We start from the raw sequence: 22,139 nt of genomic DNA, 5'->3' as shown, positions 1-22,139 counted from the left end.
GATGCATGTACTGGGGTTCCTTTCTCTTGTATTTCCCTGGGGAGGAAAGCGATACATGCATAGGGACAGACCCGATGAGTTGGCCAAAACACTGGAGATGGGTAGTAGGAGGCTCGGAAGCCCGGCGGAATGTCATGCACATTTAAAGAGATCTTGGAGGAGTCAGGGTAAAGAAACGTTGTCTCCGTAAGAGCGAGCTGCACTTCCAGAGTAACTCATATCCCCTCTCCCCGGTACAAGAGCGAATTTCCATCTGCCCATAGAGTGCTTGCATAGAGGTGGTTGTAAATAACCACGTACAGAAAGATATACACTCCTCATCGCCGCGCACACGCGGGGCTGGGGACAGGGCGGAGAGAATTGGTGTGCGCTTGTCTGCATATTTTTGTGTCTGAAAGGTCTCTATAGAGAAGGAAGGTGGGTGGATTTCGGGTTCATTTTGGAAACAAGAGTTTTCTGGGAGTGAAACGCCAGGAGAGTCACACAGAAAATAAGCACGCGGGGTTCCTTCTTACCTCCAGACATCTAAACACAAGGCAGTGGCACTGAACAAACTTGACAAACCGGGCAGAAATTTTTCTACGGGCGCTCTCTCGTAATGGTTGTGCAATTCTCACAAATTATTGAAACGCGAGGGTTGTTCTTCCTACCCCTAATTTCGCTTCATTAGGTCTTCAGCAGATTAAAACTGCCGAGGACGAATGTGCAAGACGTAGGTTTCTTGCATCGTTTCTGTACTAAAACACTTCTCTTCAGGAGGAGAAAACGTATAAGACCTATACTGCTTTTTGGTGATCAGACAGCTTTGGAAAGGGTGAATATCTGCTGATTTTCTGAGAACATTAAGGAAGAGTTTTAAGGGTGGTTTGTTTGTTTTTTCAAGCAGAATTAATTAATTAATTAACTCCTGATTTAACGTTCAGTATAAATAAATACTAATATTTTAATTTAACAGTAAATCGCTAATGGTAAGTAATGTGGACATAAAAAAATAGGTAGAAAAATCTCCAGGGCGTCAAAGGACTAAAAGAATTTTCTGCAAAAATAATGCGATCGCTGTTACTATAGCGGGGTAATTCTTCACTGATCTTCAGCAGTATCCAGAAGGGAAGGGAGAAAAAAAATATTAATAAAACCCAAACAAAAAACCCAGGTGGTACAATAAATAATTTTTGTTTGAGTTTTGTTTTTATTTTTTAGTTAAGAATATTTTAAAGGCCCTATTCTCCATCCGCGACCAGAGATGCAAAAGGAGGGTTTGCAGTTTGTCCTAGTGGGAAGGGATCGTTTTGGTGCAGAGGCGTTTGCTTTTCGAGACAAAAGCAGACTCCGTTTACATAAACTTTCGCCGAATCAGGATGGTTAACATTTCAATATTGAAACCCTTAACCTTGTTTTATTTTAAAGGGGGAAGAGATCAACAGGAAAAAAAAATCCGTTTCCCACGTGGATAGGTGATTTAATGCTGTTTTTCTTGCTGCAAAGGGAAATGATTGAGCATTAGGTTTCAATGTTTATTTTCTTACAGAAGTTTTTCTCATTTAAGCAGCAGTTTACTCTCCACGCTGAATCTCGGTTTAATTCCAGTTTTGATGTGAACTTAAAATGTGAAGAGCAGAACTAAACTACTAGCAGGATCGTTGAAAAAAACCCCCACAGATTTATGTTTTAGAATGAATACTTAATGAGAAGAGAGGGGAAAAATCATATTTCCTTTGGAAACATACGACCGTTTTCACGTTGGACAATATTTTTCAACTTGCATATAAACTGCGTATGCATTGGTGCAAATCCTTCCTTCCCCTATTTCTTTGAAATAAGGGCTACTTGAATTTGAGTCTTCTGGGGAAACGAATAATAGTTGGTGCTTTTTCCCCCTCTCTCCGATTTGGACATGGTTCCGTTTGTTTGCATTTCAAAGCGCAATTCCGCTACCTCGTGTTTGCCAAAATTCTGGTTTTTCTTTTTATAGTGAAACAGCCTCGGCATTATTTCCACTACCATTTTCTTAACAGGGATGTTTGTTTAGTTAACAGGGCTTTTCCTCCCTGCTATTATTATTTTTCTAAAGAAATAAGGATGCTAATTTATCTCTACTTCAAATGAATACGTGATTTACCGAGATAATAAATCTTTACAAAACCTTGCTAATGGCATCCGCAGGCAGTGGAAATGAGCAGCTTTTTTTTTTTTTTTTTTTAAGCATAGCTTATTCTATTCCATCTGAACCCTCCGACGGCGACCTAGTCCTTCACAGAAGCCTCATTTGGCCGAGATTTTGAGTTATCATTAACCGCTGCCTGTTAAATTAACTGAGAAATCAGCTCTGTCTGGCGTTAGGCGATGGCAGAACGGAGTGCTGGCGGCAGACGATTTAATTAAATGGTTAATCGAATCAAGCTAATTCCTCGATACAACATCCAGTTGCCTTTTGGCTTGCCGGTGACTAGGACGTGCAGGTTCTGCTCCCGCGACTCGCGGAGCTGTTGTTTGTCATTTCCCTTGGACAGAGAGGGAGAATGACCGTGTGGGAGATGGGGACTGAGCTGCCCTGTCTCCCTCTTTCCAAACAAGTCCCGTGCCCCGCTTGTCCCTCGGCGGCAGCAGCGCCGGCGAGGGGCAGTGGGAGGCAGGAAAGGTGCTGCTTGAGGAGCCGCTCACCAAGGTGACATTCTCGTCCTCCTTGTAGAGAGGCTTTGCTGGGCAGGTTGAACGAAGCCGGTGCCCGTGCCCGTGCCCGGCCTCGTCGTCGTCCTGCCCAGCACGGAAGGGGCGAGCCCCGGGCGGAGGTGACCGGGGTCCCGCATCCCGCGCCCTTTGTGGGGTCAGCATCCCCTCGGCGCCGGCGGGCGAGGAGCGAGCTGCTGCTCGTCCTTGTTAAATAACCGTACAGCGGCTCTTGAAAGGGCAAAGAAAACGCAGCGAAACCGAAGCATACGGAGACATCCCCGGGCCACGGCCCCCGGTGGGCGGCGGAGACACCCGGGAAAGCGGCGGCGGGGGCCGCTGCCCAGAGAGGGAGTTTTGAGGAACTCCTGGATGAGAAACGCGCTATGGACCTGCTGGGGCCCGACTTAGGGAAGACTCCCTGCAGTTGCCCCGTCGGGCAGGCCCCCAGCTTTGCCCCACAGCTCCGGGAGAGCCCCAGGCCTCTCCCTCTGCCCATCCACAGCAACAGGAAAGAACACCTTGCCTCCGGGGCTTCGTCTCCAAGCCAGCTTCCCTGGGCCTCGCCCGGCAGTGCTCCAGACACGGGCAAACCCCTGGAGTGGTACCCAAGGGCTCCCCGGCCCCGGAGGGAGCTGGCCTCAAGGTCTGGCCTCCAAAGAAGCGGGTCTGGAGCTCAGGATGGGCTCTCCACTAAGTGTTTTTAAACGGGGACGTCCAGTCGCCCGCTACAGTAAATCCGGGTTGCGCTGAGGTTCCATGACTGCGAGCCCGCTGGGGAAATCGCAGTAACTGCTTTTAAAAGCCGGCAAATCAGCGCAAAGTAGATAAGGGCTTGCATCTTCTGGCCACCCCACCCCCACCGCCACCCCCGCCCCCCTTTGCTATTGCCAGACAAAGGACGGGGTCGAGATGGGCTCTGCGCTGCAGATGCTCACAGAGGGACAAGTAACCCGGAGATCAACTGGGGCCAAGGAGCTGCCCTGGCTTCTCGGATTCTCATTTCCCTGCGCCTGCCTTCCTCCGTCTTTGCTTAGATCGAATTAGAAACGATTCAGGGATCTCTTCCCCCTTCCGTGGGACAGAGGAGCTTCTTGAAACAGTATCGCCACTGGTAGGGACGGTGCCCACCCAGCCCCTGGTTCCATTGGCTGTCGACATCAAGGCTTGCATCAATCAAGAGATGAGGGGAAGGAAGGACAGGAGCCGGGCAGCGCAGCGCGGCAGGTCTGGCTGCGCGCCCGGCCTGGGGGACAGGCTGGCGGTGCGGAGCGGCTCTCAGCGCCGGGGGTGGGCGCGGCTGCGTGGGAGAAGGCATTTCACAGGGACCCGCCTGTGTAGCGAGCCCATGAAACCGATGGGCATGCTTCCTGATGTGGAAAGCACAGCGGCTTTCCACTGGAGAGTGCTGAGAGAAATGATGAATCAGCACGCTCGCTCCGCGCAGGTTCCGCGCAATATAGGTGAAGGCTGTTGGGTAACCATGAGTGATAACCTGGATAAAATGCTTTTCTTTTCCTCTCTTTAAAAAAAATAATTTATTTTTTTACTTATTTTCTTTTTTTTCCCTTTCTCTTCCCCCCTCACAACAGCAGACAATTTTTCGCGGCACAAATAGTTTCTCAGGAAAAAAGTTCATCGAGTGAAAGAGATTGTTAAATAAGAAGAAGAGTTTGTTAGGCAGGAGCATATAATCCATATTTTGCCAAGAGTATCAAATTCATTCTGAAATAAAAGCTCGATCCATTAAAAAAAATATTTTTCTGCTTGAATAACACAGCTGGGTGATGCCTTGAGCTTATGTTAGACGGTTGCTCATCATTCATTCGCCAAGAACTGACCTAAACGGTGCCTGTGGGATTAGGTCAATTTTAGTGGATCTACTTCGCCTCATTTGGTTACTAATTGGTTTCTTGTTTTATAAATCGAAATCTCATTTTCAGGAAATTACAAAACCCATGCAGCCAGTCCATGGAGGTAATCCGTGGGTCGGGGGTTTTTAAATGGAAATGGTTCTACAATGCATCAAGTATTAAGCAAGAGTAAAACTTCCCCTCTATTTCCAAATGAAATGTGAGCTCGCTAGCTCCTTAGATCCGTAATAGATACATCCCTTCTAAGGCTACTTATGTAAATATGATAAACCAGACCGCGGTGGGGGAGGGGCCGCAGGGAAGAAAGCAAATTTTATCTGCTAAGGTTAATGTGGCATAACTTGGAAATCTTCCAAAATAGATTATGTTTTGCTTTGTCTTCGGCCACTTTAGCTGGGAAAATCCTTTGCCTAAAAACGATTTAGTTATCTTTCTTCTCACAAAGCTGCTTGTTTCTATTCCAAAGCTATTATGCTGTTGGCTCTCCAAATTACAAGAGAATCTTTAGATCTTGTTTCCAAGCGTAATCCTGGAGCAAAAGGGAGAGCTGATTTCCTTGTTTTGTTTTAAATAGACAATCAAAGGATTTGCAGAATTTTCTGCGGTAGGTCAAGTGCAAGAAATCACAGTTTGCCCCCTCGATAAAAGGAAATTGGATGTTAAAGAGAATAGACGGGGGAGGGGGGGGGCGGGGAGGGAGAGGGGGAAGGGAAAATTAGTGGAAGGGGCTTTATCTTATAATCTTTAAAAACAATATTTAAGGGGCATCAGGAGAGGCCGTCGATTTGGGAGAGGCTGGGGTTGGCAACGATTAGAAATAGTCTCCGACTTGAAAGTACTGAAAACATCTGGGCAGCACAAAGGATCGTCTCATGTGACAGGATTTCAAAAAGCCGGTTCAGGTAGACAAGTGCAAACGTTTAATTATAAACCATGAGCAGACAGAGCCCAGCAGCGCGGGGTTTCCACCTGAAACATATAGAGGAGCTCAGCGCGCCGTGAAGAACCGCCTTCCCCAGGGAGGTTAACCTGCAACGCCCGTGAGCTGTTCATTAACCCGCTGGGCTCGGGTTATTTTCCCTTTTAGGAGAAGAATAATTACAGCCGTAAACTTAGATTAATAAGCAACTTAAATCATAGGCGGGCAGTGCAGATTTAGTCTTGAATAAAGAAACCTGTCACTCAGATTTCCCTCCGGGTGGGGGATGTGGCAAAGAGCCAGCTCAGCGCTAAAGGGCCATCCTGGCTCCCCAGCAGAGAAACCTCCGATGAGCTCGGGGAAAAACAAATATACCGTGGGCTTTACCCTTTTTTCCTGGAAGCTGTGTAAGATTTGCCAGCACCTTCCTGAATACAGGGGGCGGAGGTGATCCTCCATCCTGGAGGTTGGTTCCTCCTTAATTGGCGTGGAGGAATTAACGGGAAGGAGCCTGTTTCTGACTGGCGACCTGCTATATGCTGAGGCTGCAGGCTGAGGAACGGGCCAGAGAGAATCCCCTGCCCCTGTAGGGCTATGAAGTTAAGGAAGAAGGAGAAAAGTGTAGGGGCGGTGAAGAGACAAGTTGCTGTGAAGAGGTAGAGGAGGAAAGGGAGAGAAAGAAGGGAAAGGCGGGGACGAGTGGGGCACACGGCGGTGGGGAGAGCTCGCAGGGGCTGCGCTGGGGTGCCCCGCTCAAACAGCGCGGGGGAAATCGTTAGCTTTGCTCGGTCCGGCAAACACCTGGGTGAGGCCGGTCAATAGCGAGGGATGCCCGTGGCTGCCTGCTGTCAGCACCTCGTCTGTTTGCCTCGAAATAACTGGAAAACGAGGTCTTGCCTTTCCCGAACCCTCACTGCGGGAGTGAGCACACCCCGCCGGCTCGGGTCCCCTTGCGACCTGCACCCCAGGCATCGATCGGGATTTGTAGGTTTCCCCTCCGTTTTACTCTGTCTTACTGCTTGTGCGTGTCGGAGTGACACTCATTTCATGGCACAAGCCTCAAAGGTTTTAACTGACCCGTTTAAATTATTTCAGCAACAGCACTGTGAAAAGTCATCGTCCGTGAATAGCTTTACTCCGGTGAAGTAACTTCCACGTGGTTTTTATTACTGCTCACTTTGCATAGGAGAAAAGACGCGTGTAAAACATAGACACATTCGGGAAGATTAATTTCTGGAAGGGGCTCTATGGAGGCATATTGCTCCTCCCTGCAGAGGGAGCAGCAGGAGGAGAGATGGAAGGGATAGAGGTGAATCCTGGAGGCAGACTCCACGGGGCAGGAAGAAGGGCGGTCCGTACCGTTGGACAGTGACGAGAAATCGTGATGTTAGGATTCTTCCCCTGACGTTCAAGTAGGACAGTTCCCAGCAGCCTAAAGCAGCACTGAAAAGCACTTAGGTCTGGCATGCTGTTACACTTAGGTCTTAAAAATTAACTTCACCCTTAACTCAAAATAAGTATTCGGGTATTTTTCTCTCTGGGGAATTAGATATTGAAAAAGGAAATAAAAAAAAACCACAAAAGAGGCTTTTATCTGCAACGAAGTCACACCTAGTTTTCCAAAGATTGTATGTATATATGTTTTAGAGTGTAGACAAGGAAAAAGTGTTTTTCCCTCCAATCAAGCCCACACGAGTCAATTTTTCATCTCCTGACCTTCCTTTTATTTTTTGTTTGTCTTAAATAACAGGACTTGGAGAAGCCTGGGGCCACTCCAGCAGAACCAGCCCACTGGATAATGTTGGACGGGAACTGGGATCCCATCTTTTGCAGGTACTGGTCTGGAAACGACAGGCATATGGTATTAATGATTAAAGAAATAATTCCCTCTTCTGAGCTTTCAATAGCCACCTTGACTAATTTTTAACCGTTCAAGTGTTTAATAGAAAGGTAGGCAGGAGGGGAACCACTTCAGAAATTCGAACCACCGTGATTCAATGTCGTGTGTTTTATTGGTGGCTTGGTCCTTCTGGGTCCTTTGCCTCAGAAGCATCTAACAGTACATCCACAGAGAGGGATTCACAGTGCGTCCCAGGGTGCCAGAGATACAGGAGCACGACTATTTCCCAATTTATTAACAAGGTGACCCATATCATCAATGCTGTGAAGCTCAGAGTGGTGTGACAAGGAGACGCTCTAGCGTCAGGTTAGGGGAGGCTGTCCGGGACAGAAGGGATCACCGACATTAGCAGGGACACAAATCAGGGATGACAGAACTGAAAACTCTCAGCGCTCTGAAATACTAAAGAATATTAGTGATGACCATCACCACCTATTTCTGGTGGAATCGTGTGGCCTTTGGAAGACCTATTCTGCTCCTGCTACACCAGAAGTCCCATCTGTGCCTGCTGAAATGTACCTGACAAATTGTGTTATTTACACTGTGGAGAGTTTTACATTCTCTTTGATCGCTTAAATTCTCTTTATAAAATACACAAGCACTAAACCCCGGTGACATTTGAAATAGGATAGAAATATTTGGGATTTCTGTGACTCACATATTAATCATCAGATAGCTCTTCTTAGATACTTTCATGGCACTTTGCGTTACTTTTGAGCTACACCCCCCTGAGAAGTAGGTTGTATCTCAGGAGTCCAGGAGTTTTAGAAGGATCCTTGTCCAAGGTTTTCCCATTTCCTTCCAACTTTTTGAAAAATCAGAGCCTGAACATCAATGCCTGTTTGCTAAAATAAATCAGAGGAACAGGTATCTAATGGATCTATCTATTAATTTATTTCTATTCCCTACCCTTTTCTGCAGACGTTGGACGGTTTCATCTTTGTTGTGGCTCCGGATGGCAAGATCATGTACATCTCGGAGACGGCCTCGGTGCACCTGGGCTTGTCGCAGGTACGCTGGGGGTCCTGCTCTCCCCTGAGCCTGCCCGCACCACCCCCGCCACTGACAGGAGAGGGTGCGCGGTGCCGGCGATGAGCCCCCCTACTCCTCCTCCTCCTCTCTCACAGGTAGAGCTGACCGGCAACAGCATTTACGAGTACATCCACCCCGCCGACCATGACGAGATGACGGCGGTGCTGACGGCGCACCAGCCTTATCACTCGCACTTCGTGCAGGGTAAAGCACACAGCCCCCGCCCCCGCCCGGCCGCCGCGGTCGCGCAGGGGACCGCGCAGAGCCAGCAGAGCCTGTGGCTCACCCCACCTTTCCCCCTTCCCAGAGTACGAGATCGAGAGATCCTTTTTCCTGAGGATGAAGTGCGTCCTGGCCAAGAGGAACGCGGGCCTCACCTGCGGGGGCTACAAGGTGCGTGCCCGCGGCCAGATTCCCCGTTCCCCCCCGTACCAGCCTTCCCGTGTCCCTGTGCCGGGAAGGCTGTGAAAATGGGGAAAGAAGAGGGGGTGAGACCTCTTCTCGCGGGGGTTTTCCCAGCCCAGGGCTCTTTCATGTGGTCCATTTCTCTCAGAGTTTCAGGTTGAAGAGCTCAAACCACAAAACCAAAACCAAGCAATCGAGCTCCCCTTGATGTTTGTTTGTGGACCTTTTAATATTTTTTATTTTTTAATTTTTTTTTAAAATTTTTATTTTACTCTTTGAACTGAACCTCACACAACCGCTGATGTTCTCTGTGACAGCTTTCAGGCGACACAACCGGAGCCCTGGGTTAATTTATTTCTTAATTAGGTAATTCGTCAGCTGCAGAGGTAGCTCTCCCAGTCAAGGGTTTTGAGAAGGTTCTTCACATGGTTCTGCTCGGGGCTCCTCAGTAAGGAGAGCCCTGCGCTGTCTCGTAACTCCTCGCTGCTTTGTCAGCCACACAACGCCGAGGAGAGGGTTGTACCCATAACCCAAGGAGACGTTGTGTCACGATGTACCGTAGACCAAGAACACCTGCTGGACTCCAAGAAGAAACACCTTAATAATAGAGAAGTAAGAGTGGAAGTAGACAGCAGTTGTCTGCAAGGATACGTTTAGGAGAAATTCTTAAATCAAAGGTACTTTTTGGCAATGGTTTGCGCCTGCTCCATCTATATAACAAACGTATCTTACACATGTGACATATGCACACATGAAAGCCCTTTCTCACGCGCATACACTCTTCATTACAAAGTCGTAACTGGATTGGCAGTTCCGCGTCTTTCCTTTTCAGAAGAATAATAAAAGCACAGTTAGGAGGTGGGCCAAAAACCACTTAAGCCAGTGGGGAAAAAAAACCTCGTTGACTCTAATGAGCCTTAGATCTGCGCTGAATTCTAGTATGGGAAAAAAACCTCAAACCCGATAGAACCGCAGAAAACTCCCAGACGGTGCCGCAGGTCAGCGGCTCCCGCAAGCCCCGCAGCCGCACCGGGATGGGGGAATTGCCGGGCCCTCTTCGTGGGGAGGGACACCTGTCTCAGCACACCCTTCCCCCCTGCTGAGCAGCCGCCAAGCTTTCCTGTGTCTCCGGCAGGTCATTCACTGCAGCGGGTACCTGAAGATCCGCCAGTACAGCCTGGACATGTCCCCCTTCGACGGCTGCTACCAAAACGTCGGCTTGGTCGCCGTGGGCCACTCGCTGCCGCCCAGCGCTGTGACGGAGATCAAGCTCCACAGCAATATGTTCATGTTTCGGGCCAGCCTAGACATGAAGCTCATATTCTTAGATTCCAGGTAGAGCTGGAGTTATTTCCAAATCTATTCCCTTCGCCCGTCCCTTCTTCCCCAGGCCTCCTCTCACCCACTCATATTTGCTGCTTATGTCTCTTGCAGGGTAGCTGAGCTAACAGGTTACGAGCCCCAGGACCTGATAGAGAAGACCCTTTACCACCACGTCCATGGCTGTGACACCTTTCACCTGCGCTGCGCACATCACTTGTGTAAGGAGATGGTCTTGTTTAAAACCCCGCCCCCATCCAATCCCTTTGCAGAAGGACTTTGGGGTTGCTGGGATTTGCCTCTAGGTCGGCACGTGAAAAGCCAGCTCTCTGGAGGGCGGAATAAGCAAAAATCTTCTTTAGGTTTTAGTGAAACAAGTTTAGATAGAGACTGAGCTCTGGACGCAGGCGGCAAATGTAGGGGACCGGCAATTAAAGGCTATTTTTCCATCCTCTCCTTTCGGTTGTAGGACAAGAACTGCCCTGCACAAATCCCAGGCGCTGTTTCTTCAAATTCTGGTTAGGAAAACCCTTTTTTTCCTGCTCTAAAAAGCCACACCAGTGAAATATCAGTACTTGCATTTTACTTTCACCAAGTCTCGCAAATCTTACCTGTATCTAATTTCGACTGCAGTAGTGAGCCTGATTTGGCGAGATGTACTTTATTCTATTTTGATATCGTGATGACATTAATACACGCATAGATGAATAGAAAGGATATCAACTTCAGCTAAGTTTCCTTACGGAGAATATAACGAGAAGTGATAAAACCCAAAGACAGATTGATAGAACAAAATCTCGATGATGATATTCAGGATGGGGGTGTGTGGGGTTTGGTTGCCGTAGCCGACCCCACACACACGCACACCCCGGCCCTACCAATCTCCCCTATTAGCCTGTGATAACCATCTCAGGCAGTGAGATGAGCCCTGCCTGGGGGCTCCACCACCCGTGTCCCCGCTGCTTCCCCATGTGCCTCTAAGAGGTTCCTACCCGCTCTGGTCGCCCACAGGGCTCTGGGGGGAGTGTGCCCCTCTTCCCGGGGCTGCTCAAACCAGAGGCGGGAGCCACGCTGAGGCTGTCCTCGCTTTGTCCCCGCAGTGCTGGTGAAAGGACAAGTGACCACCAAGTACTACCGCTTCTTGGCCAAGCACGGCGGCTGGGTGTGGGTGCAGAGCTACGCCACCATCGTGCACAACAGCCGCTCCTCCCGCCCGCACTGCATCGTCAGCGTCAACTACGTGCTCACGTAAGTCAGCCCGGCCGCTCCGGGCTGCGGGGGCCGCTCCGGGCTGCGGGGGCCGGGCGGGCACCGGCGGGCGGCCCCGCTCTGCCCCGGGCCCGGCCCGCTCCGCCTCCCGCCGCCGCGCTGGCCAGGGCAGGGCGGGCTCGCCAGGTCCGCTAGGAAACACACTGAGCGCTTTCATCCAGATGAAGGGTTTCCCGTCTGCCCGTTTCTTTCTCTTTCGGGAGGGGAAAAGATTTAGAGGTTTGTCACCCACATATTTTGCTGCCCCCCTCCTTTTTTTTTTATTTTAGTTTAAATGCACCCAGCATTAAATAAAATTTAATGCGGCGTAAAAGAAAAGGCTTCCACGTACGGAGTTATTTATACTCAACAAACAGGACATCTGTTTTTCTTTTCAAAAATCTGGGGTTTGAAGTTCTTAATTTCATCCAGAGTCTCTATCAAAGCTCGGAGATTTCTTTTTTGTTCTTGGAGAGCGATCCTTACAGTGAACCACAAAGAAAGTTGGTGACCAGAAGGGTCAGTTGAACTTAAAAAAAAAAAAAAAAATTAAAATTGAGTAGGGAAAAAAAAAAACAGAATAAGTGGTGAGATACCATAGATCTCAATACATCTCCCTGCATTTTGGAATAGCTGGGTTGTGCCCTAGCTATCCTGCTTGTACTGAAACACAGAGGCCCAGTGAGGGAAGGGAAGCTCGGCTGGACTATTTAAAGTGTTTTCATGGCAGTTATTACTATCCCCTCTGGACACGGCAGTAGCTGTTGCCGGCAGCACTGATGTTTCATTAGAATCGTAGCACCAGTGGGCCCGGCAGTCCTTCGTCGATCCTTGGGACTGAATACTCCTCAGTTCTGCTGCCTTTTTTTTCCCCCTTGAGACAAATGTAGGTATTGGAAGGGTCTGAGAGGCCCAACCCTCCCCTCTCCTAAAAGAAAGTATGGCAGCATCATGATCTTGCCATCACGGCTTTGGTGCATGCACAGGTGGTGAGTGGTTTGGTAGCCCAGTTTCAGGAGTGCTTCCCAAAATTAAGAGAGAGAGACCACAGAGACCATGGAGACTACGGCTCTGGTCATGTGTGGAAAGGCTCCTGACGGAGTGAGAAAGGTGCTGCAGGTCACGGCGCCTGCACTTCTAGGGCATAATCCCTTTGTTATGTAAGGTGATAATGGGCATCGTGCTCTCAGATGGGACATTGCATCTGCATGAAAAAAATGGACATTTTGGTCAGCACCCTGCGATTCCCCTTTAAAGAAAATTTATTTTATTTTATTTGGTATGCAGTGTAATACTTTGTCATTTCCTCAGTAAGGATGGGTATCAGCAGAGATGTTATCACTTCTGCTCTAGCTATTCTGCACATTTTTATGTCTATTTCCCCTATACCAGTCCCTGTCTGTGTTTTTCATGGTTTATGCCTCCCAGTTAAGTCCAAGCACCTGCTTTGGGTGAACGGGGAGCAGCAAAGACGGAAGTTAGTGCATTGTAACGCTAAGAAACAAGGAACCCTAAGGCAGCTAGCATGTTGGAGTGGTTTTAGCTCCAGAAACGCTGCGGTTTTCTACACTCATTTGAGATTATCAGTCGTTTCCCTCTTCTTTAATCCCCAAAGCGTGAACATCAATCACGGAATTCTGCCTCAAATGATCCGAGTCGAAATGAAGCACCCCAGCGGACCTGCTGAAAGCACAGCTGGGCATCCGGCAGGGTCTGTCCCTTGCTTGCCATGGCACGAGAATTTCAGGCTGGCACGGCAAGCAGGGAGCGCCCTGGTTCCCTTTGTGGGGCCGGTCAGACAAACCCTTCGGAGCTGTGTCCCACAGCGTGACAGGCTGTACCGTGTGCCTGTGTCCTGTCAGCCCCCGGCTGGCCCGGGCTGTGGAGGGCAGCCTGTAGCTCCAGATCCTGCAGCTCCAGAGCCTACAGCTCCACAGCCCCGGCAGGAACCCCCGGCAGCCTGGGAGCTGCGCTCGGAGTGCCTCACACTCCCCTCCCCGCCCCCCAAAACTGCCCTGCAGGGAGGACGATTTCCCCCTCAGGAGCGGTACCCTAAAATAGCAAGCCCTCCTCTCCAGCTGATTTCTCGGTGGAGGCAGAGTCTTTATGCTTTGGGGCATGTATATGGATTTTCAGAACAGCCAAACTGACGTGGGAAGACTATACCTGTGTTTTCAAGATTTCCCTTAGAGAATGAAATTACACCACAGGGCGACTTCCTTATGCCTTGGTGTAAATCTCCAAGTTTCCCCTTACACTCTTGGCTTAATTGCCTCCAGTGTGAAGGATGGTGGGAAGACAGAGAGGGAGCCAGGCTGGCTAAAGTAGGAATGCTGAATGTTGGGAGGTCCAGCACTGGCTGCAGCAACTGCCATGTCCTGCTGACAGCTGCAGTGTAGACACTGCCACTGCGTAAAAATCTAGTTTTGATATGCTCAGGTCCTTGAGGTCTCATCGAGCCTGTCTGGCACTTCATTAGGGTGCTGCAGAAGAAATCGCATTCTGCTTACTTCTGCAGCAGGGCTGCCACTGCTGAAACTGCTGCTCTGCCTCCAAGAAATGGGTGTAGCTTCCACTAAATGATTAGATAATTATCATCATCATCATCATCATAATTATCATTATTCTTCTTGGGCTAGCGGGCCATTCAGAAAATATATGGGAAGAACAGGCCCTGCCATTTGCCAGGTGACTGTAAGCAGAGAAAATCTGGTTTTAAAAAACTGAGATGAAGTCAGCCTCCGAAACAGACAACTTGAGGAGGAGGGAATTGTTAGGGAAAGGCTGATGGTGGCAGAGTTGGCTAGGGGGATGCTGAACTCCTACCAGGCTTAATTGTCTTAATGAGCTATTCAGAGTTAGCAGTATCACTCAAATGGGGAAGGCAGGTGGGGAAAATATAGAGGAATATGTAAGGTTACAGGGACTTGTGGTTTTCCTCTGGTATGAAGTAGGCTCTCCTGCAGGAGGGCTGGGCAGAGGTCCTGTAGCACTCAAAATCTGCAAGTGTACAATATATTTTATGCCAGTATAAATAGAGACTGCTGTTCTTTAAGGATGACATTGGATTTTTCCAGCAAACCAAGAGAGGCTGAGATGAGCAGTCTGTGTTTGCTCTCCTGTATTTTTCCCACTTGGCAGTGTGTGTGTGGCAGAGCCCCTGATGCAGCTCCTGGTGGAGGAACAGGAGTAGGTGTACTCACTGCAGCCAGGTCATCTTATAAACCCAGCAGAGAAAAATCTGCTTACAAAAGAGAAATACAAATCTTTTCATATGGACTCTTGCATGTTTAAGATGAGGAGAAAGCAAAAGAGGTGCAAATTAGTGCTTTTGAGTTTTGAAATAACAGAATCACAATCCCACACATTTGCGGTTGCAGGATAGAACTTGAAAGGTGGGATGACTCCTGCTGAAAAATCATCTGAATATAGGAAATTCTGGTCTTTTTGGAGGGCAAATCATAAGGGGTCATAAGTTTTGGAAGATGTAGTGCAAGTTTTTGACCTGCTAAGTCCCTGGACCTCTCACACAGTAATTCTTCACGCAGGTAAAACCCCAGGATTTCTCATTTTTTTTGGTTTCGTCATGGAATAGGGAGCTTTTTCTCACTACTGAGAGGAATCCGAGTTCTCTGTTTTAGAAAAGAGTAGATACTGAATATCATAAGAGTCAAAATGGTCTGGAGCAGTTTCAGTGCAGGCTGGGCAGGAAGAACAAGAATCTCTACCTTGCAGCTTCCCAGCTCCCCTGGGTAAGAGTGATGATGAAAAGAAAAAAAGAATGAGAAGGAGTTTACGCAAAAAAGCCCAGTTAAGAAAATTAAAAAGAGGTGATTTTAATTTTCCATAAATCCCAAGTTTTGAGAACATGAATGCTAGGTTTGAGAAAAAATGTTTGTCGTAAGTATATATACTGAAATTAATATGCATGGTGGCAATGGAAAGTGATTTTTTTCTGTGTAATAGCAGTGTATCAAAAATTCATATAAATGACCTTTAAGGACTCTTCCTTAGAGCACATATATTTGGTCTTTATTATATTCTGTTTTGGATATGTGAGTATAGACATGGAATATTTGTTTCTTTTCTTATTTGTTCTGTACACACAGACACCATAACATTGATTATTAGCTGTGCATGTTTATCACACAAATGGACTCAAGTATGAGTCAATGAATAGAGAGAGAAAGTGCTGAAATTAAGTTTATATTTAGATTGCAAACAACCTTCCTTCAAACAAATGGATAATGTAAAGTCCAAACCCTTTGACTTTCTGAGCATGAGCAAATATTATAATAATTTGTCCCCAGAGAAAGCTAGAGAAGCTTTCCTACATACATTTTATTGTCCTTTAGCATTTAAAAGAATAGCAATAGTGGTGTCATATACAGATAACATGGATTAGGTACATAATTGTGACTAATCTCTTTTCTAATGATACATCATGTATTTGATATGGTTTCAGTTGACCTCTTCATGTTACATTGTGTAACTGGCTGATTAGAAGCACAAATTGAATGCAATTTATTTGAACAATTATTTCACAAATAACTGCCTTATTGACAAATGTTTTACCCAACAATGTGATAAATACAATTTAGAATAAATTAACCATTAATTGTATCTACATACTTAATCTTTAAGTTCTTATTAATACTATCCATAATTTTGTGTACTACCAGATTTGAAATGATGGTATAAGAAAGGTGCTATCTTTATGTGTGATGGCTCAGACTTCAAAAATGTCCTGGCATATGTCCTTCCTGGCATATTAAGTGGGCTTTAGGGAATTTTGTGTTTCATGTGAAAAAGCTCTCCGCATATTTGTGGACAGTTACAGTTATATATTTTCATCATTTTTCATAGAAATCCTCTTTTTGTCCTGTCTCTTGTACATCAGCTCTCACCTCTGTCTCTTCTAGACAGTGGGAGAATTCACAAACTCTATTTCCACACCCACAGTGTGGGCCTCCCCTTCTTGAATGTTTCTCTCAAATTGACACATTTGGAATTCCCACAGAGTTCTTTCCTTAGTCGTAGGTAGATACTTGTTCTCAAGTGAGTGATGGAGTAGGTAGGACAGGGAATGCCCTGGGGAAGTTACCCTTCCTCACACTATAAGTGTAATTAGTTGCATGAGTAAGCTTAGTCATCAACTTAAATACTAGAGATATGGCTTAGTGAGTTCACCTGGACAATATTTGGGGTTCTTTCTTAAATAGTTGTAAATAGTAGCAACAAATTTGACCTGCTGCTTTTCTTTTATATTTGTCTGTATTAATGGGAACTTTTGCCACTTGCCTAGTAGTGCACAGAACTAGGTCCTATTTTTTCTGTTTAATCTGCAATGTGCTTTTCCTAAGACTGGAAAGCCTACCATCATTCCCATGATTTGAATAGCAATGTAAAAAAAAAAAAAAAAAAAAAAAGATAAATTGTTTTAATAAATCAAAATGCTTGGGGAGCATATGTCTCAAAGAAAAAAAAATAAAAGGACTTCTCTTGAACTACTCAGTGCAGTATTCTGTTTGTTCACCATTAGTTTTTATTACAGACTTGTCTCCCTGGAACATTGTTTCTATATTTCTTGCAAATAGGAGACAGGCTTTTCCAGGTGTCCACAATACATTTCTGCAGTTCTTTGTTCATGTAGGGGCTTTCTCAGCTACTATTTGTTTAATTCACTCCAAATTTCTATGCTTGTATTTAAACCAGGTGACTGTAATGGCCAAGGCACTAAAACTGTGGGCCAGAGCTGAGAGCCACTGTTCATGTGAAGAATTTTATTTGCTAGAGTAAGGATTAAAGGATTGCAGGTCAGACCTATGGAAAAAATCCCTCCAGTTGTTAGTTTAAATGCATGCATGCTGAGAGTCTCACATGGCATGAAATTCAAGGTTGCAAGAAAGTGTCTTTATTCCAAGGAAGAAGAGTGACTTCAAATGCTTTCCACTTCATCATTTCCCCATTCAGTGTGGGCTGCTCCAGGCCTTTGGAAACACCCTCCTCTCAAATACTGAGTTACAGATCTTGTAAAATGTTTGTCTGGGGCTGAGACACATTCAGTGGCTGAAACAATTACTATCTCCAGCTGTCTGCCTCACTCCACTGATGAAAGGTACAGGGCTTGCTCCAGGGACTCTTTTTCCTAAAATGCCATGGTTTATGGTTTAAGGTAAACTGCCACAGATTTTACTTTATATGGAAGCATTGGACTGTACACTGTGGCACAGCTGTTCTTGCTAGAGAGGTTGTTCATACTTTATCCCAACTCTGTCCTTCTGCAATCTGAATGGCATAAATGTGGCTTGTGAACATCATGCCATCAGCTGGGTGCTCCAATGCCTTTTGGGGGTGTCTCAGTGGTCCTTCTGTGTGGCAGAGCAGAGGAGATAGTGAACCATGGAGTTAAGGGTTATATTCACTGCTCTGTGATAGTTCAGAGAACTGAAGAGGCAGCTGGAAGAGTGTCTGCTGGTTTTACTACACCACATTTGCATCTTGTCTATGGACTGTGTTAGTGGATGTGCAGAAGAGACATGCCAAGCAGTCCACTTCTATCAAAGGATTCCCCTCCATGCTCCCACCCTCTTAATACTCTGCATAAAACCGGATGCAGAACTGGCTCCTGCTCTCATAAAAGCAGTATGTTCCTTAAGTAGGCTTACAATTTTACTAGCTCTGCTTCTGTTTCCTTAATCTGTTGCATGTTTGCTCTTGTTGCTCTGTGCTGCATCTTAGCACTGCTGCCATTCCCACGTTGTTTCACTGTAATTATCATGAGGTGCAACAGGTGTGATAAGTTACTAAACTGTTTCTGAAGGAAGATCTTCCCACTACATTATGTTGTTCTTGCTAGGTTTTAATTTGTACGCAAATGTGGCATTTTGACACAGCCTAAATTAAGTGTTAACAAATAAATCTCCTTTGTCCGTTCAACGGTGGCAAGTGTCTGTTTGAAATCTAATTCTCCTTCCCTCACCTCTCTTTTGTACTTTACAGTGTGGGCCAGGCTCCAGCACATATGTTCGTACTCAGTGGGTTACTTCAGAGGCAGCCCCTTTCACTTTGATGACACTATTTATGGAGGCAGGCACTGCTCTGTGTGAGCAAGGGTAGAGCGTCTGACCCTTCGGAAGGCTTGGGATGGCTAAAGTCTGGAGTCAATCTCATGATCTTTAACACAGTTAGATGATTTATTCCTGTTGTTGTCTTTTGTTATCATCCACTTAGTTCAATTAAATTGCAGAAGTCCTGATTTACTAAAGAACTTGAGCAAACATCAGGCTTCAAAAGTTCTTAGACATAACTTTCAGTGCACAATTATATCCTGGTGAATTCAGTTTTGAAATAAAAAGCCCCTTAGGCACACACGTAGAAATAAGAATATTCCTTGGCTTTGCCAAACAGAGATAGCTTGAAGGACGCATTTTGTTACTGTGTTGAATTGGGGCCTAATAGAGAACAGCCGTAGTTTTTCAGCTACAAACCACTATGTATAAATCTTGGGGACAGCAATGTTGAAAATAACAGCTATTATCTGCAGAAGCTTCAGTGCAGCTATGGAAACTTAAATGCCTGGCTAGCTAAAGTCTGGCTATACCCATAGCATTGTGCAGATATTTTGACATAACCTAGAGTAGAGACCTTTAAACCTATCCAGCATTCAATGCTCTTACATGTGTGCTGTCAGGGACAAGCGAACTTGCCCTGGAGGCTCACTGTTCCAAGTAGCCTGTAGCTTTGATTGTCTCTGTACTATGTTTGGCAGCTGGTAGCCTGGGCTGCTGCTGTAGAAAACTCTCTGACTTAGGCTCTGCATTGCTGAAATCCATCCAAAGGCATTGCATGCTATTTTTCTCTGGCTGTTTCCAAAGACTGTTTTGCACACAGAACAAAACAATAACCTTTAATGACTGCTTCATGAGACCTATCTCAATGGAGTATTTGCTCCCAGAAACACTGGATTTGGAGATAAATAACCTGATAGCATCCTCTCCTTTGCAGCCAGACTTCTGAATGGTGTTTGGCTGCAAAATAATTTTGTTGATCCTAAGCTTCTGGAAGAATAGTTAAACAGTTATCTTTCAAAAGAAAATCAGCCTCTTTAGTGCTCTCTGGTTGTGAAAAACAGCAGTGGGTGTACGGATTCACCAAAGAAAACTGCTTGTTGGTGTCACTACAATGGTGTAATGTGGGAGCATGCAGCTGGGGCATCTGTGGTGCTATCCAGTGAGTTCAAGAAAGCAATAGGAGAGAAGGTGCACAGCATTTTTTGCACAGTGTGACTCTCTTGAGTAGCTCTGTGTGGGCTACAGCAGTGGCCACCACAAGCACAGCAAATCTCCTACAATGTGATGTGCTGGACTCTGCCCTAACAAAAGCAAGTGTTCAGTTCCTTCAGCTGCAGATCAGCTGTAGTGTTGGTTGGAGGACGGTTGTAGGTTGGCAGTGGAGTTGATCTGCATGAATGCTGCTGTGGACAGTTTTATGGGAACAATAAGAGTGTCTCTGCTTAGTCAGAGACAGTCCTAAGCATCCAGAAACCCTTGATGAATATGCATGTGGAGCAGTGACAAAAGAATGGCTAAAGCCAGCTAAGGCCCTGACTGTTCTAGTGAAAGTTAGGACCAAGAGGACAAAGGTACTAGGCCAATTAAGGTTTCTAAAGAAGACCATAGCTAGATAATATTGTGTTTTATTAGATTATTTTCATTTATTTTTTGAAAAATTTTAAATATGCCTATTAAGTATTTGGCTACCTATAAAAACTCAACCCACTGGAGACTTACATAAGCTGGATTTTGACATGGGTATGCATTTCTTGAACTGTATATGTTCATGTAGATTTTTGTTATCCTAACATTGTCAAAAAGCAAAAATTGCCATTAAAAAGTCTTCTGAATTTCCTAGAAAATGTGGGGTAACAGCAGCAGTGCAAGAGATGGTGGTTTAACTTATTCTGTGGTCCAGAGAGTCTAGGGAGTCAAACAGGTTATCCAATATAAATTTAAATCTTTAATGGACCCACTTAACAAATATAACCATGTATTATGCACACTTTGAGGAGACAGGCTCATTATTAGGATTATTAGGAAATTATCAAATAAAATGGAGACTTATGTATTACATTATAACCTCACGATATTTTTTTTTCTTCTTATTTGTCTCCTGTTTAATCAGCATAAAAGTCTGCATTGTATGACTATCAAAGCTGGATGACCAAGCTGAGTCCAACAAGAACTTAGATCTTACACCCAAGTGGCAACTAATATGTGTGGGATCTGCTTGCAGTAGAGGTTTGGCTGTGGATAGGAAGGAATTAAAAAACAGTCTGACTCTGGTTCAAAAAATTAAATGAGAAAACAGGTTTTAATTTGGAAAAAAACAATAACCAACAAAAACCCCATTCTCCCCAAACCCCAAAATTCCAATGCAAGTCCTTGCCTGTCTTCCTCCCCTTACCTGTCTCAAAATTTTAGCAAAAGAAGTGTGAAAAGTAGTTTCCAGTTGAAAAATAGTTATTAAGTATTATAGCATGTTTTTTTCTTGATGGCAAGTGACAGCTCTCACAGGCAAGTGCCCTCCCTTGCCCAAACCTGAGGAACCCTGGACTAGTGAAACAGAAAAATTTTTGTTGTAGAAAAATACTGGTCTTTCTGAGGAAGGTGAAAGTCTTACAACAGGAAAGGACTAATCTCATGAAAGAGGAAGGGATCTATTGTAAATGGGACACCCTACCAGATGGAGCTCACAAATCCTTTTGCACTCAACAGGCCCCTTCACTATGGGGTGTAGCTGATCAGAAAAAACAGTGTGGAGTAACGGGGAAGTTCATTATGCTGCATTCAGATAGAAAATTTCCCAAAGAGGAACAAAGAGAGCAAACAGTAAATAGTTTTTCAAGCACCTTTTTTCCCCATCTGATAATTTATTCCCAGATCACAGAAGCTTATCCCAAATGTCATCACAGAAAAACTAGCTAATTTCTTAAGTGTTCACCTTAGGATTCAGGAATGTTGTCACAACAAAAGCTTTAATTATGGGGAGCACAGAGAAAACCTGAAACATCACAAAGTTTTAGAATAAATTACTAAAAGTAATGCCAGCAAATTTTCAGAACCTCTCTTCACAGTTTCAGAGGAACTGGAGTATGAAACTGCTTAACTACTGTGGTATAGAGTGTAACATAAGAACAGCGATACGGAATCAGACACTTGCTGATAGTGACCATGTGAAATACTTGGGAAAGAGGTTAAAAATAGGACAAGCACACACTCCATGCATCCATGTTTCCCTAGCACTTTCTCCTAGTCTCCAAGAAATTCAAATGTCTTCCTAGAAACACATGAGGTCTTTAAATGTATTAGTTGTCAATGTTTTGTGGTTTTTTTTCCTCCACATTCACTGGTTTACTTTTTGACACCATGTTGGCTTTTGCCAAGGTTAAGTAAATGGGGTAGTAAAAGTCTCCTTATTCTTCATTCATTTCATAGCCCATAATTTGTGCCTTAGAAAAAAAAAATTAAAAATGGCTTCTTACTCATGCCTCCCTTCTCTTTGCTGCTCAAGATTTACTGATCTTATTTTGTTCTCCAAGTCACCTCTTATTCAACCTGAGGAGAATCCTTAATTTTTTCTCACAGAAGGGCTACTCCAAGCCCATCATCCTTGCTATCCCGTTCTGAGATTTTTCAAGTTTTCAGATAAGATGGTCAGAGCATGCAATGTTTGAAATGTCAGTGCTTGAGGGGTTTATGTATGGTATAATTAT

General features: G+C 45.5%; 1 protein-coding gene and 1 long non-coding RNA gene across 2 annotated transcripts in view; one reads left to right on the top strand and one right to left on the bottom strand.

The window, feature by feature from the left end:
* The window catches only part of SIM1 (SIM bHLH transcription factor 1), a 51,033-nt gene that overhangs the window by 3,182 nt on the left and 25,712 nt on the right, over positions 1-22,139 (top strand). The window contains exons 2-8 of the mRNA XM_064412793.1: positions 7,211-7,293; positions 8,282-8,371; positions 8,488-8,596; positions 8,700-8,785; positions 9,933-10,132; positions 10,232-10,338; positions 11,218-11,365. Coding sequence (XP_064268863.1) covers positions 7,211-7,293; positions 8,282-8,371; positions 8,488-8,596; positions 8,700-8,785; positions 9,933-10,132; positions 10,232-10,338; positions 11,218-11,365 — 823 coding nt within the window. The remainder of the gene's footprint in view (positions 1-7,210; positions 7,294-8,281; positions 8,372-8,487; positions 8,597-8,699; positions 8,786-9,932; positions 10,133-10,231; positions 10,339-11,217; positions 11,366-22,139) is intronic.
* LOC135296435 (uncharacterized) lies at positions 9,008-10,631 on the bottom strand. The gene is made up of 2 exons (XR_010358547.1): positions 9,954-10,631; positions 9,008-9,373 (listed from the first exon to the last, which is right to left on the bottom strand). It is a non-coding gene; the product is annotated as an uncharacterized LOC135296435 (long non-coding RNA).

This window comes from Passer domesticus, chromosome 3, assembly GCF_036417665.1.
Source record: "Passer domesticus isolate bPasDom1 chromosome 3, bPasDom1.hap1, whole genome shotgun sequence".
Lineage (NCBI taxonomy): Eukaryota > Metazoa > Chordata > Aves > Passeriformes > Passeridae > Passer > Passer domesticus.
The sequence above is the reverse complement of the archived record's forward strand: the minus strand, read 5'-3'. Positions and strand labels throughout refer to the sequence as shown.